The 16,023-nt window shown below is 47.2% G+C and overlaps 1 protein-coding gene and 1 pseudogene across 2 annotated transcripts in view; one reads left to right on the forward strand and one right to left on the reverse strand.

Moving 5' to 3' along the window:
• Positions 1-405: 405 nt before the first annotated feature.
• LOC310795707 (PDZ and LIM domain protein 5-like) overlaps positions 406-16,023 on the reverse strand; it is an 87,894-nt gene continuing 72,276 nt past the window's right edge. Inside the window, exons 8-13 of the mRNA XM_083657775.1 lie at positions 15,506-15,675; positions 4,983-5,190; positions 3,879-4,059; positions 2,630-2,750; positions 1,780-1,895; positions 406-1,667 (exon numbers count right to left, since the gene is read on the reverse strand). Coding sequence (XP_083513901.1) covers positions 1,578-1,667; positions 1,780-1,895; positions 2,630-2,750; positions 3,879-4,059; positions 4,983-5,190; positions 15,506-15,675 — 886 coding nt within the window. The 3' untranslated portion in view covers positions 406-1,577. The remainder of the gene's footprint in view (positions 1,668-1,779; positions 1,896-2,629; positions 2,751-3,878; positions 4,060-4,982; positions 5,191-15,505; positions 15,676-16,023) is intronic.
• Positions 7,550-13,314, forward strand: LOC310795679 (E3 ubiquitin-protein ligase TRIP12 pseudogene; annotated as a pseudogene). The gene is made up of 2 exons: positions 7,550-7,602; positions 8,415-13,314. The product of its transcript is annotated as an E3 ubiquitin-protein ligase TRIP12 pseudogene (transcript).

Consider the following 16,023-nt stretch of genomic DNA (forward strand, 5'->3'; position numbering starts at 1 on the left):
TCATCCCTGAATTATTAGCCTATGTCTGTGGCTGCCAAAATAAACACACAGGGCCGTTATCACGCACACGGCGCGCAGAGATAATTCAGACAGTTGTCTACAGGCTATGTGCCTGCAAGGCGTTGTTGCCTCTTGTCCCCATGGAGACTATGTACGTTTCCCTGTAGGTAAATGAGGAACGCAAGCTGGTGCCTGTCTGCGTGCCTGTTCACTTTCTCTGCATCTTAATTGGCATCATGGCTAACAGATTTATATCACACATAATAAGCATATACCACAATGAATCAAGTCTTTGTTGCTGGTTGTGGATCGACCAAAACAGTTAATTTACAGAAAACATAAACAAGAACAGTTGTGGAGGTATACAGTTGTGGAGATATACATGACAGCTTGATTTATGTTGAACTATTTTATTTGAATTGAGGAAAAAGAACAGTTAAGTGCTCATTTCTGCACAATGTCCGATGAGAAAACGTCCATTGCACATCAGGTAAATTTCTCTCTCTCTTTCCAAAATAGAAATTGACAGGAGAAAAGAAAACTGTTGGTGAGTTCAGTTTGTAATGTAATATTAAAGATGTGTCAAGGTAACAAAATCTACCAAACATAAAAAAAAAACATAATCAGTGGCAGCAAATACATGAATACTAACATGACACGGTCAGGGATGCAATGTTCTGGAGGAGAGTGAAAATGGTGACACGTATCCAGGACAGACATAAAACCACTCAGAAATCCTCCTATTTTGGGATGAAGAAGGTCACCTAAAAGTGTTTGCATCCCTGTATGGTTTTGTAGAATGTATAGCTCGGGTAGAATATGATATTAACACTGCCGGGTTGGGGGTGGGGGGGGGGGGGGGGGGCAATTCAGACTGGAGACACACATGTATAACCTTTATGCATTAATGGTTTTGTGACTTATATATAAAAAAAAAAACAAGATATATAAAATACATTATATATTACATTTTGTTCAACACAGAATTAAAATTTGTGTAAATTTTGTTTTATAAAACTAGCCTAATGAAGCACACTTGGCATCTGGAGACCCGCACTTGAAGAACCAATTTGGCCCTGACCCATTAAGACATCAGTCAATACAAAATATACACAAACAACAACAGAATATTTCGACCCATTCTGTCCTGTCATCGCAGTACACTAGCCTTTAGTTATGAGCAAAACATGCCCATAAAGAAAGCCCCCAAAACACCTCCAGCACAAATAAATACCCCAGCACAAACACATACCTATTCACAGCCCACTCACACCTGCACAGCGACAGCATTGACAGAAGGGGCTGCAGGATTCTTTCCTGCATATTCATGTACACAGTTGATCTAATCTGACATTGTGAATTCTAGTTGACATTCAGTGAATGGCCAAATCCAACCATACTAGAGCTAGAACCAAAAATAAAGCTTACAGTGGATCCCATAACCCCCACATATATTTTACGAGAACACACAAACAGATAAAACAGATCATTTTTAACGATGAAAATATCAACATCTGACTATGTTGATATTTTACTAGACGCTCTTGCTCTATCGCACTCTTAGTAACGAAGGCGTGTCAGATTTTGACAGTGTGGGCGTGTTTCTTGCACAGCGGCTTGTCTTTTTTGGAGAAGAACGCCTGACCTTCCAGACTAGTGCTGCAGACCTGCGGACAGAATGACAGACACAGTGGTAATGTAATTCACACAGCATTCTTAACACTACTTTTTTTTATTTTGAATCCAAATCTTATTTTGTTTTGTGGGGTGTGGACCTACCGCACACACAAAGCAGGTGTCATGCCAGGTGAATCCCAGAGCCTCCAGGAACTTGTCCCCGGCCTCGATGGGGAAGTCGCAGCCGTGGCAATTGGTCCCAAACAGGTTGTAGTAGTCTGGGCGAGGGAACATGCAAATAAAGGCTTCTCATTTCCCTCCTCACAATATCTATTATACTGTACCATAGATATGATATTACTATAGATGGGTCACACGCAGGCTCCGCCAATTCTAACAAATGGTAGCAGCAAGTCTCCTAAATGGACGTGGTGGTCAACCATTGACTCAGACCTGCCGAAACTCTCCTAAGTGGGCGTGTCCGTGGAAAACCATAGAGACACTGCGGAGCGCGTCATCATTCAGAAACCACGCCCAAAACGGGGGGAAACAAAAACTCCCCCCCCCCCCCCCCCCTCCCCCCAATCCTGGCGTTCTCCTATGTCGCGTGCATGGTCGTGTGTTGCACACAAAGATCATATATACGGAGGATGAACACTAACTTCCTTGACAGCTAGATCCACATTTTTCTTCTCGCCAATTCTCAATGGTCTCTCAATGGCTGGAGTACAAAAAAAACTTTAATTGGTGATTTTTTTACATTTGTTGTCTGCGCAGCCCCACCACACAACAGCAAATTAGCTATGTTTAATTCAAGGAAAATTACGCTGGTCTATGGGCGTGAATGGAGCGCTTTCCCCCATGATGGGCGTGGCCTATTTCATGCAGCGTCTCTATGCGCAAAACCCACGTGACAAAATGACAGGAAGTGAGTTGAAGTCGGGCCGTCTTGCTTGAATCCCATCGTCTTTGACTGTACCGTCTATTCTCTGTGTTGTGGGCGTCTTCTTACCTTTTTCACAGTATGGCTGCCCGTCCTCCATGTGAAACACGTTGCTTCTGATCGGCTGGTGGCAGGAGACGCATACAAAACAGTACACATGCCAGGTCTGTTTCAGGGCGTTCATCACCTCCTGCACAGAGGGAAAATGAAACAGAAATAAGAGAAAAATTAAATAAAACCCCAAATTCTTGATGAGAATAATATCATGATGCTATTTCTTTTCCAAATAGTTCCGAGGACAGTCTACATCAGGGGTGCCCAATACGTCGATCGCGATCGACCGGTCGATGGCGAAGGTAGTGTGGTCGATCGCATGGCATTGAGGAAGGAAAAAAAAAAAAAAAAAAAAAAAAAAAATTACTGTTTTTCCACTGTTTCCACTGTTTTTCCACTGTTTCCACTGTTTTTCCACTGTTTTTCCACTGTTCCACTGTTTTCCACTGTATACTCAGCGTATATATATATAAATAAATATGTTTGGTAGATCACTTTGACTTGGTCATTTTAAAAGTAGCTCCCAAGCTGAAAAAGTGTGGGCACCCCTGGTCTACATGGATAGATAAACTGCAGCATGGATCACTGTCCCTTCAGTACCATCACTCACCACCAGGATCTTCCCTATAGATAAACTGCAGCATGGATCGCTGTCCCTTCAGTACCATCACTCACCACCAGGATCTTCCCTATAGATAAACTGCAGCATGGATGGCTGTCCCTTCAGTGCTGTCACTCACCACCAGGATCTTCCCTATAGATAAACTGCAGCATGGATCGCTGTTCCTTCAGTACCATCACTCACCACCAGGATCTTACCTATAGATAAACTGCAGCATGGATCGATGTCCCTTCAGTACCATCACTCACCACCAGGATCTTCCCTATAGATAGATAAACTGCAGCATGGATCGCTGTCCCTTCAGTGCCGTCACTCACCACCAGGATCTTCCCTATAGATCAACTGCAGCATGGATCGCTGTTCCTTCAGTACCATCACTCACCACCAGGATCTTACCTATAGATAAACTGCAGCATGGATCGATGTCCCTTCAGTACCGTCACTCACCACCAGGATCTTACCTATAGATAAACTGCAGCATGGATCGATGTCCCTTCAGTACCGTCACTCACCACCAGGATCTTACCTATAGATAAACTGCAGCATGGATCGATGTCCCTTCAGTACCGTCACTCACCACCAGGATCTTCCCTATAGATAAACTGCAGCATGGATCGCTGTCCCTTCAGTACCATCACTCACCCCCAGGATCTTCTGGTTGCAGCGGGCGCAGGTGGGAGCCAAGAACTCCTCGTAGCAATGTTCACAGTACACCAGGCCCCTCTCCTCCACAAATCCACAGTCGACCAGGGAGCCATGGCAGTGAGAACAGTTGAACTCCTCCGGGTGCCATGCCGTGCCCATGGCCACGAGGAACGGGCCCCTGGTGAGAACAGGTGGGGGCAGAGGGTTGAAGGCAAAAGCATCTCCGAAAGAGTTTTAATTCTGCTTCTATTTTTCTTATATTTTAGTGTCAACATTTTCTCTGCAAGCCAAACATTTACGTTACGGTGTAGCTTGTTCAGAAGTGTAAATTATTTCTTCAATTCTGTAACCACTGATCCCCCCCACAAATCAAGAGACAGTCATTTCCCCCATTTCCCCAGGTACCGAGTAACTAATACATTACAACTGTCACCCAGGCTAGAGGTTCCTAAACCTCAAAATCTTAAAACTACAAAGATGTCACGACAACCTATTCCTTTTTTACATGGGGCTGTCAAAAAAAAGAGAACGTCACATACAGTATGACATGAGTCACATGATTTTAGAAGGGTCAAAATAATATTTCCGATGTATCTTGCCAATTCTATGGCCAGACGAGTTGTAATATATTGTCATGTCATGGTGTTTTGGGGTCACTCATAAACGAGATTGATTCTGTTATTTTTCTATAATTTCTTTTTGGTAGTGACAAAGGGGGCGAGGCCTAATTGCCGATCTGATGTATAGTAGTAGCCAGAGCCGTATAGATAGAAGAGTCCCGACATCTCCATTCACTCCAATGGACCATTTTTTTTACTCTCAAGAGTTCCAGGAAGTAAGGTCCTGGATTAAGCAGCACTGTCGAGTTGCAGCAAAATAGACAGTTTGTGTTGTACTCTGAAAGGGTTTTTCCCCCCTTGAATCAAATTGTACATTATCAGCTTTATTCTAGCCTGCAAACGTAGCGCGAGACCCATTCCTGGCTGTTCATTGGCTAATGAGTCTCGCATTTTGGTCCTCCGCTGACGCCACTCTCTCTCTAGAGGACACTAGTAGTAGCCTCCTTATTCCTTACAAACATTCGTGCTGGTGCTGGTTTACCTGATGACAGTGTTGCACTTGCTGCACATGGGTGTGCGTGTGCCGGCGGGGATGTGCTCAGCGCGCTGCACCAGAGAGTCCAGGTCATGTGGGTGGGGCTGTGGGACAGGCCGCTCCGGGTGGGGCTGTGGGACCGGGCGCTCTGGAGCTCTGGCAGGAGCGCTTGCAACCTTGCCAAATGAAGGAGCTGCTCCACCCTTAGGAAAGCCTAAACAATCAGAGAAAGGAGTGGGTCAGATTGTTCAAATAGAATAATGGATGTCCCAGTATTTGAGCTATTTATGCTTTGACATCTATATTAGAGCATGTAGGCTATGAGACTTGTCTCGGGCTCCCAGACAACGGACCCTTTTCACGGGGGCCATTTTGTGTGGGAAAAGGCAGAATAAACACAGGTGCAAGCAAAACACTAATGAGGGTTTCCAAATTCCAATCATGGAAGTTTGAAACCCTCATTAGTGTTTTGCTTGCACCTGTGTTTACCCTGCCTTTTCGACACAAAATGGCCCCCGTGAGAAGGGTCTATTGGAGATCTCTGCCTATGAAGCGGAGAGAGACTGAGAACTCAGTCTAGTATTAGACAGGATGTACTTTCCAAAATCTTAAACAAATAAACAAGCAAATCCTTCATTAATACTGTGATATACTGATCATACACGTTGGGATCCACCCGATACAACAGAGGTTTGGTCGCTCTAGCATCATGTGTTTAGAAATGATGCCTCATCGTCTTCGCCCATGAATTTAATTTGTGCACCACAGCCAATCATCGGGTTTGGATTTGGATGAAAATTAAACATTGTGGAAAGTGAAAGCCCATATACAATGGATTAAACTTGAGCCAAGAATCGGAAGAAAAAAAGTTTGATTCTAGGCCTGACAGTTCAGGAGTTATTGGTCAAAATGTAAAATCGCAATGTGAAGAAGAACCTGAAGAAAGGCGGAAAACCTAATCATTGTGCAAAATTACAAAACTTTAATGACAAGGCGGTTGACATTATTTTTCGGGATGGTTCTGGGGCAGCGATGTCATTCCGCTGCTGCTGTTGTTTTGGTGAAAGTAATGCAAAAGTAGTGTAATAAGTAACGAGTTACTCTACACAGACAGTCATATTGTAAAGTGACGTATCACTTTCAGATGAAAGTAACTAGTAATATGTAGTATATTACATTTTGAAAGTAACTTGCACCAACACTGGCGTTGTCAGGTAGTGAATGGGAAAGATGATCAGATGATCTCTAACCTCCATGCCTGAAGCACGGGACAGCTGGGTCGGGACAGATGTCCTCCGCACCGCCCAGACAAAGGATCAATTTTTCCCACTGGGAGAAGCAACACATTCCCAGAGCCAGAGGAGACACCTGGCAAAATAATCCCTCTCCTCTCCTCTGGAAAAAAACAGCTTCTCTTTCTCCATGCAAAGACACATTGCAGGAGGGGAGGTCAGTGCTGGCTGCCCTCAGAGGGAGCGCTTGGGGGGGGGAAGGACCGGGGACAGAGAAACTATTGACAGAGACCAGCACTATCAAAGACTGGGAGGTCAAAGGGCAAGTGCCCCCTAAATTTCCTGCTAACAGAGAGCAAACAAACTGAACAAACATAACTGGGCACTGACAGGAAAGTGAGGAGACGGGGTGGGAATCGCTGAGTAGCTCACGATACGATATCGTCACGATACTTGGCCCTCGATAACGATATATCACGATACTGCGATACTGCGATATATTGGAAGACGATACATCACGATACCTGTGTAACAAGTGAAAAAAATACCTCTGAAGGCAAAAAATCATGTATTATGCATTTATTAGCAGAATTGACATGAACTCTCTGAGTTCACTCACTCACTCATACCATTTTCGATACCACGGAGGAAAAGTTACACATTAAGTCTTTTTATTATTACTATTAAAACAAGAAAACCTATAGGCTATAACCTACCTACCTACCTATATAATTTCTAAAAGTAGATATTAATGATCAAACATTTCCATTCATGTAGCCTACAGTAGTTATGTTTTTGTTTCAACTACAAACATAAATAAAGTCAACTTGGAAAAAAAAAAAAAAAAAAAAAAAAAAAAAATAATAATAATAAACATATCGATACTTGGCGCCAGTGTATCGATAACGTATCGCGGGTGGAAATATCGCGATAACGTGGGTATCGATATTTTGTCCCACCCCTAGAGGAGAGTGAGAGAAGCTAGTGAGAGGGAGAAAAAGGAAGCGGAAGACTGGGCTGATAGTGTGATGGGAAGAGAGAGAGCGAGAGACATCATCAGGGAATTTCTACTTTCCATCCCGGGAGACTACCAGAGTCTCCTGGTCAATCTGGGAGGCTTTGCAGCCCTATTTGGTCTGCTTGCTCTTTGGCTGGTGTGAAAGCGAGCCGAACCGGCTGGAAAACAAAACGATGTATTATTTTTAATTGCGTCTGGTCCCAAACGAGGAACCTGACTAGGCAGGTGTGAAAACGCCCTTAGATGCCAGCTTGGTGTGTTTTGCAGTTCTGCCCTCATTCTTCTTCTTCTTCTGTGGTGTTTTATGGCAGTTGGCGTCCCTTATGTTTCATTACCGCCTCCTTCTGGATCCATCCATCCACCGCTTCCCCACATCGTCAAAGTCGATGCTCCTTTCCTTCTGCCCTCATTGGAGCAGGGGCCCCCTATACATAAGTGATATACATCATCAGTGTGTTTATGACAGACACTGATGATGTCATAGTCACTGTGACATCACCAGTGATTTATGACATTACTGATGATGTCACAATGTCTATGCATAATTGACATCATCAGTTGACATCAGTTCAGAGGGACAGAATGTAGGGAAGCAGTGGATGGATGAATCCAGAGGGAGGTGGTAGTGCAACATAAAGGATGCCAACTGCCATAAAACCCCACAGAAGAAGAGAAGAAGACATCACTGATGACATTACTCAGTGATGATATCACTTATGCATAGAATTTGTGATGTTGAGATCTCGAGTTGCACGGGTCCTACTTATAGCCTCTGCAGGGAAGGCTTTATGACTTCACTGATGATGTCACAATGTCTATGCGTAATTGAGATCATCAGTTGACATCAGTTCAGACGGACAGGAGGTAGGGAAGCAGTGGATGGGTGAATCCAGAGGGAGGTGCTAGTGCAACATAAAGGATGCCAACTGCCATAAAACACCACCGAAGAAGAAAATAAGACATCGTCAGTTCACTGGATATTGTGACATCATCCTTGACAATGTCACTATCATCACTGATGACATTACTCACTGATGATATCACAATATGCATAGATTTTGTGATGTCGAGATTTTGAGTTACACGGGTCCTAGTTATTATAGCCTCTGCAGGGAAGGATTTATGACTTCACTGATGATGTCACAATGACTACGGCATCATCAATGTCTGTCATAAATCACTGGGGAGAACTCCAAAACGCACCAAGCTGGCATCTAAATCGCCCGCCTCTCCCAAAGCTGGATGTAGCAACGCGACAGACTCATCTTCTGCCTCCACCTCTTCTTCCTCCTCCACCACAGGCACCAGCAGTGCTGTGCCACAGGGCGCCCACGTCGAACAGGGCAAAGACCAGACCAAGGAATGCCAGTCTTGTTCAGCCTCCAGCCCTTCCCCGCAACATTGTACCCGTCTCAAGGAACCGGCGAAAACCGCCAGCTCTTCCAAATTCGAGTGGGCGGCCCAATTCAACCCTAAAGTTAACATGCCAAAGCCCAAACTGTCTCTGCCCGGATCTTCCAGAACCGAAACATCCAAACCTGGACCTTCAGGATTACAAGCTAAACTAGCAAGTTTGACCAAGTCCACTAAGAAGCGCAGCAATTCTCCTCTAGCAGAGCTCCCCAGCAAACGCCAGAAGACCACAGAATCCTGTGCCAGCAGCACCAGTCGGCTGTGCTCAGGCTTGGGAGGCAAGTGTGCGGCAACCGCCGCTTGCGGACAGGAGACAATGGACGAATCTGACAACAACCAGTATGCGGCCAACTCATCTGCCTTTCCCACCCACGAGGCACCACAAGGTGCTTCAACTTCAAGCTCAGTTGCTGGAGCTGTAGATATGACCACCTCTGGAGAAAGTGAGTCTGATGACTCTGAAATGGGAAGTCTGCCACCCTTGTTGGTGCCCAGGGGTCTCCCCCCACATGTTTCTGGGCCCCTAGGACCCCCCATGTCACAGTTGTTCCACAGGACCATAGACAGCGTGGCCAGCACCAAGGTTCAGCAGCTGCTGCAGGACCTGCAGGCCACAGGTGACGAGCCCAAGCAGCTCCTGGCTGCCATGGAGATGTGCCAGCTGCTGGTGATGGGCAATGAGGAGACACTTGGTGGATTCCCTGTCAAGAGCGTGGTGCCCGCTCTGATCACACTGTTACAAATGGAGGACAACTTTGATATTATGAATCATGCCTCTCGGGCTCTCACATATATGATGGAGGCACTTCCTCGATCCTCTGCTGTGGTGGCCGATGTCATTCCTGTCTTCCTGGAGAAGCTTCAGGTGATCCAGTTCATTGACGTAGCAGAGCAGGCGCTGACCGCCTTGGAGATGTTGTCAAGGCGGCACAGCAGAACCATTTTGCAGGCTGGTGGGCTCGCTGACTGCCTGCTCTACCTGGAGTTCTTCAGCATCAATGCGCAGAGGAACGCCTTGGCCATTGCAGCCAACTGCTGCCAGAGCATTACTCCAGATGAGTTCCACTTTGTTGCTGACTCTCTGCCACTGCTCACTCAGAGACTCACACACCAGGATAAGAAATCCGTCGAAAGCACTTGTCTCTGTTTCGCCAGACTGGTGGACAACTTTCAGCACGAGCAGAACCTCCTGCAGGAGGTGGTGTCGCATGACCTGCTGGCCAACATTCAGCAGCTGCTGGTCGTGATGCCCCCTGTGCTCAGCTCGGGGATGTTAATCATGGTGGTACACATGTTTTCCCTCATGTGCTCAAACTGCCCCTGCCTGGCGGTCCAGCTCATGAAGCAGAACATAGCAGAGACTGTGCGCTTCCTCCTCTGTGGTGCGTCAAAAGGTAGCAGCTACCAGCAGGAGCAGATCGACCTGGTTCCCCGGAGCCCTCAGGAGCTCTACGAACTGACCTCCCTCATATGTGAGCTGATGCCGTGCCTGCCTAGAGAGGGCATCTTTGCGGTGGACGTCATGCTGGTGAAGGGCAGTGCCCAGACCGCAGAAGGTGCCGTCTGGCAGTGGAGAGACGAGCGGGGACTCTGGCATCCTTACAACTGCATCGACAGCCGCATCATTGAGACGACGCACCAGAACGGCGAGGACGAGATCAGCTTATCCATCGTGGGCCGTGTCTACGTCATCGACTTCAACTCTATGCAGCAGATCAATGAAGACACAGGCGCGGCGTGCGTCATCCAGAGGAAACCCAATCGTCTCGCCAATCCAAATACAGGCAGTCGCCAGGAGGTGCGGCGAGAAGATGCCTGTGCCCAGCTGATGGAGGACCCAGAGCTGGCAAAGTGCTTCATCAACACGGTGTTTTGGGTCCTGTATGAGGTGTACAGCTCCTCAGCTGGCCCTGCTGTTAGACACAAGTGCATTAGAGCCATCCTCAGGATCATTGACTTTGCTGACGCAGAGCTGCTGAGGTGTGTGCTTAGGAACCACAACACTGTGTCCAGTCACATTGCCTCCATGCTATCCAGCCAGGACTTGAAGACTGTAGTGGGTTCTCTGCAGATGTCTGAGATTCTCATGCAGAAGCTGCCTGATGTCTTCAGCGTCTATTTCAGAAGAGAAGGTCTGATGCACCAGGTGAAGAAGCTGGCAGAGTCTGAGATCTTCCTCGTCACCAGTCCCCCTAAGGCATGCACCAGTTGTAATGCCAGTCTGTGCACTACCACCACCAGCACTGCATCCACTGCAGCCGCTACCAATGCCACTCCTGACCCGGGCTGGCCCAGCTTCCAGCACGGCATGGACAACTCACTGGACCTCAGCCCACAGGGGCAGTTAAGTGATGTCCTGAAGCGGAAACAGCTACCTAAAAGAGGGCCAAACAATGCCAACTCAGAGCCCTCATGCACAGCAGGCATGAGTGGCCTGGCAAGGACACCTCCCAAGGACTCGATTTCAAACAACACGGACAAAATCAAGGCCTGGATCAAAGAACAGGCAAGTACGTTTGTGGAGTGCTACTTCAACTCTGAAAAGGTGGACGTCAACAACCCTGCACTGAATGTACTCCAGAGACTTTGCACAGCCACTGAGCAGCTCAACCTGCAGCTGGTGGACGGTGGTGTGGAGTGTCTGGTGGAGATCTCCAGGATTGTATCGGAATCGGACGTCTCGTCATTTGAGATCCAGCACAGTGGGCTGGTGAGGCAGCTGCTGCTGTACCTAACCTCCAACACTGACAGAGACATAATCAGCCGTGACGTGCGCCTCAAGAGGTTCCTTAATGTCTTCTTTGGCTGTCCGCTTCCCGGGATGGAGCCTGCGGGTCGTCTGGAGCCATTGAATAACGGGCCTCTGCTGGCGTTGGTGCACAAGATGAACAAATGCCTGAGCCAAATGGAGCAGTTCCCTGTCAAAGCGCAGAGGGCTGAGGGCCGAGGAGCACAGCAGACCCGGCCCATCAGAACCTCACCTCGCAACACCAAGAAACAGGATGAGCTGTGGAATGATGGCGTGTGCCCCAGCGCTACCAATCCTCTCGAGACATATCTCATTTCGGAGCCACCAGAGACCATCACCTTTGACGACCCCTCTCTAGAGGTCAACCTGCTGCTGAGGGTCCTGCACTCCATCAGTAGATACTGGTTCTACTTGTATGAAAATGCTGTGTGTAAGGAGATCATCCCCACCAGGGAGTTCATCAACAATAAGCTGACAGCCAAAGCCAACCGTCAGCTGCTAGACCCGGTGGTTATCATGACGGGAAACATCCCCACTTGGCTCGTCGAGCTCGGAAAGACCTGCCCATTCTTCTTCCCCTTTGACACACGGCAGATGCTCTTCTACATAACCGCCTTTGATCGTGACAGAGCCATGCAGCGCCTACTCGACACCAACCCTGAAATCAACCCATCGGATTCTCAGGACGGCAGAGTTGCACCCCGTCTCGACAGGAAAAGGCGGATGATAAACCGTGAAGAGCTGCTCAAACAGGCCGAGTCTGTGATGCAGGAGCTCGGCAGCTGCAGGGCCATGCTGGAGATCCAGTATGAGAATGAGGTGGGCACAGGTCTGGGCCCCACTCTGGAGTTCTACGCTCTGGTGTCCCAGGAGCTCCAGCGGGCCGACCTTGGGCTGTGGAGGGGTGAGAAGGTCACCCTGGCCAACCCTAAAGGAGGCCAAGAGGGAACTAAGTACATGTTCAGCTCCAGGGGACTGTTTGCTGTACCCTTCGGCAGGACGACCAAACCAGCGCACATAGCCAAAGTGAAAAAGAAGTTCCGTTTCTTAGGAAAGCTGATGGCCAAAGCCATTATGGATTTTAGACTGCTGGACCTGCCCCTGGGGCTGCCGTTTTACAAGTGGATGCTACAGCTGGAGGCGTCCATGAGCTCCCATGATCTGGTCAACATTGACTCTGGCGTGGCCAAGTCCATCCATCACCTGGAGGACATCATCTGCCAGAAGAAGAGGCTGGAGTCCGACCAATCGCAGACGAGGGAGACAGTGCAATGTGCACTGGAGAGCCTGCACATGGATGGCTGCTCAGTGGAGGACCTGGGTTTGTACTTCACCCTGCCAGGGTTCCCAAACATTGAGCTGAGAAATGGCGGCAAAGACATCCCGGTCACAATCTACAACCTGGAAGAGTACCTCAGGTTGGTGGTGTACTGGACTCTAAATGAAGGAGTGTACATGCAGTTTGAGTCGTTCAGGGAAGGGTTTGAGTCGGTCTTCCCCCTGCATCACCTGCAGTATTTCTATCCAGAGGAGCTGGACCAGTTGCTGTGTGGCAGTAAATCAGAGACGTGGGACGTCAAGATGCTGATGGAGTGCTGCCGACCGGATCACGGCTACACACACGACAGCCGCGCGGTCCACTTCCTGTTTGAGGTGCTGAGCAGCTTCGACGGCGAGCAGCAGAGACTCTTCCTGCGGTTCGTCACAGGAAGCCCCAGACTGCCCGTCGGAGGGTTCCGGAGCCTGAATCCCCCTCTGACGATCGTGAGGACGTTTGAGTCGACGGAGAACCCGGACGACTTCCTGCCCTCGGTCATGACCTGCGTCAACTACCTGAAGCTGCCCGACTACTCCAGCATCGAGAGCATGCGCCGGAAACTGCTGTTTGCAGCCCGCGAGGGCCAGCAGTCGTTCCACCTTTCCTGATCTCTCCACCACGTCTCACGTTCAAATGTCTTCTACTACAGCGACTGATGAAATCATGACTTCTTTCCAATTTTTTTTAAATGACATACAGCCGATCTTGTTGTTAGAAAAAGCAGCTTGCAGAAAAATAAATAAAATATATGTACGGTATATATTTGCTGCCCCTGCCTCAAAAAAGAAAAAAGAGAAAGGTGTTACATGACTCACAGAAGAACTTGGAAGGATGATGTTATCAGTGATTATGTCATCAAGCACTCTGATGTCTTGTGACATCGGTGACTTTCTTTCTTGGGGACATACGGACAGACCCTCTTACAGATGCCTCGGCCCCTAATGGTCACATTGTAAAAATTGAATTGTCCAAACGATCAAGTCATTCTGTCTCTTTCCCTCTTCTGGCAACCCTTTTCATTTGAACCAGGTAGCTTTATCAATGCCATGGTGACAGTAGCAAAGCAGCACAGAGTGCACGAGGTGTCACTCAGGGAATGAGGGATGGAGTGGCATGCACAGAGAGAGATAGAGGGAGGAGGAGAGACAATCTGTCTATCTGTATTTGAGTAACATGTGAGGAATGTATCAACTGCCACCGATGCCGTCACTTGCCTGTCACACTGATGGCTCCGCCCTAAAACACTGTCACGCCTTCAGCTTGAAACCTCTCTCTCTCTCTCTCTCTCTCCCTCTCTCTCTCTCTCTGTCTCTCGCTCTCTCTCTCTCTCTTTCTATGTCTCTGGCCGTCTTTCTCAATTCAGTTCAATTCAAATTAGCTTTATTGGTATTAAAGAAGCCTCACTAAGAAGAGCACCTCGGAGACACTCAGTCTCCCTGCAATTTGATTTAATTTAATTCCAGTAAGCACCTATTTTATTTAATTTTATTCTATTTCGTTTTATTTTATTGTATTTTATTTTATTGACTGTTTTTTTTTACGTGTAGGGAGATACTGTGTGATACTGTGTTATGCTATGTTGTGTTATGTGGATATTTCATGCCTGAGTGCGAGCAACTGCAACTTGTCCCAATTTCCCCCCGGGGATCATTAAAGTCTTTCTGCTTCTGATTCTGAAATAGTTCAATATCTGTTGCCATAGCAAAGCAGTGATAATCAATAAAAGTTGCAATGATGACAATATTTAAACAATAGAAAATTGCAAATATTCAATCACACACAAAGCGACGTATTTGTCTTATTGTTAGGTCACCTGTCGCTTGTCTCAGTTTTTCGTGGGATGTTATGATATAAACTCTGTCTAATATAAGCTGTCTTTTTCTCTGTCTCTTACTGTCAGATCCACATACACAGTGATAGAACATGTGTATAGCCTCTCACCAGAGAAATTCAGCATCAATATTATATTTCATTTTTTTTTTTTTTTGCAATTTAAATTTTTTAGAACACAGGAAAAAAAACAAAAAAAACAACCTTATATTTCATTCTTAACGAGGTGCCGGCACCTGGACTGCACAAATTATTAGTACATGTAAACACATCTAAGGATGGTCGTGTAGCATATTCCATATATTCCGCGGCTCCGTTCCACGATCAGTATGAGATACTGTGTGTCGTTGTGTGTACTTGAACTCGAGTAAGCGTTAATCTGATAATATAAAAGTAACCAACAGAGAGCGAGCTGTGGTCTCTCTCCTGCTCTCTCCCTGTGGTGCCTTTCAGCAGCCATCTCTTAAGAAGCCTCCAGGGAGATACCCTGGGTAGGCAGGGTATCACTCACACCCACGCCCTGCACAGGGCACATACTGCATCTCTTCATCTATATATGGCTGCATACTGCTGTCTTGGTAATGCTAGTAGTAATTACCCCCGATCTGATGCATTTCTGCAAATATTTACCCAGACCCAGGCTCTACTTCTCCTGGCACGGATGACCCCCGCTTAGAGAGAAAATAAAATTATATATTTCTCACTTTCACTATTTAACTAAGGGATTCTGGGGCAAAATCCAATAATCCGAGCTCATTAAATGAATATGTGTTGTTTTTATAGAGCTCGTAATCTTAAACGGCTTAGTGTCAGGCATTAAACCTGCAATAAAAGTAATGGCTGCAGCAACGAGGATTTTAACAGCGTGGGGCTGCCCTCTGTAGGGGTAAAGAAGTAACTGCACGTAATTCTGCATTCCTATTGGAGGCATCGTGAGTCAATGACAGAAGCAGGGGATGTTAGTCTTACCTGATGGACCTCCAGGTTGATAGCAGGGCTTGTTGCTCTGGGCCGCAGCAGGGCTCTTGAACATGGGTGGAGGGTTAACGCTGCCGTTCCTGGGGGGCCCAGCAGTTTTGGAAAATGTTTTTGATGGAGATGAGACATGGGCGCTGGGAGTGGTTTCTTCAATGACCTCACTGGGAAACAGATAGACACACTTGATATACCGGTAGATCACAAATCCTTAAATAAACACACACACACACACACGCGCACACACGTTTGAACATACGACACACATATATTTGTTTCTCCCTTCTAAAGATGGCTCTCTGCCAGTGTCTTTCTCACACTCCGGTGTCTGTGTTTGTTCAGGAGGACTCTCCAGAACCACAGCATCAACCTGTGGCCTGGCCCAACTGACACCTGTCTGTCACTCTCTGTTTTGCTGTGGGGCAACACCCATCATGGTTACACCGGTGGAGATGAATCAAACCACGATAGCGTTTCCCTCCCCGCATGGTACACTCCCTGTGGTGAGAGGC

The sequence above is a fragment of the Poromitra crassiceps genome (assembly GCF_964638095.1).
Source record: "Poromitra crassiceps genome assembly, chromosome: 21".
Lineage (NCBI taxonomy): Eukaryota > Metazoa > Chordata > Actinopteri > Beryciformes > Melamphaidae > Poromitra > Poromitra crassiceps.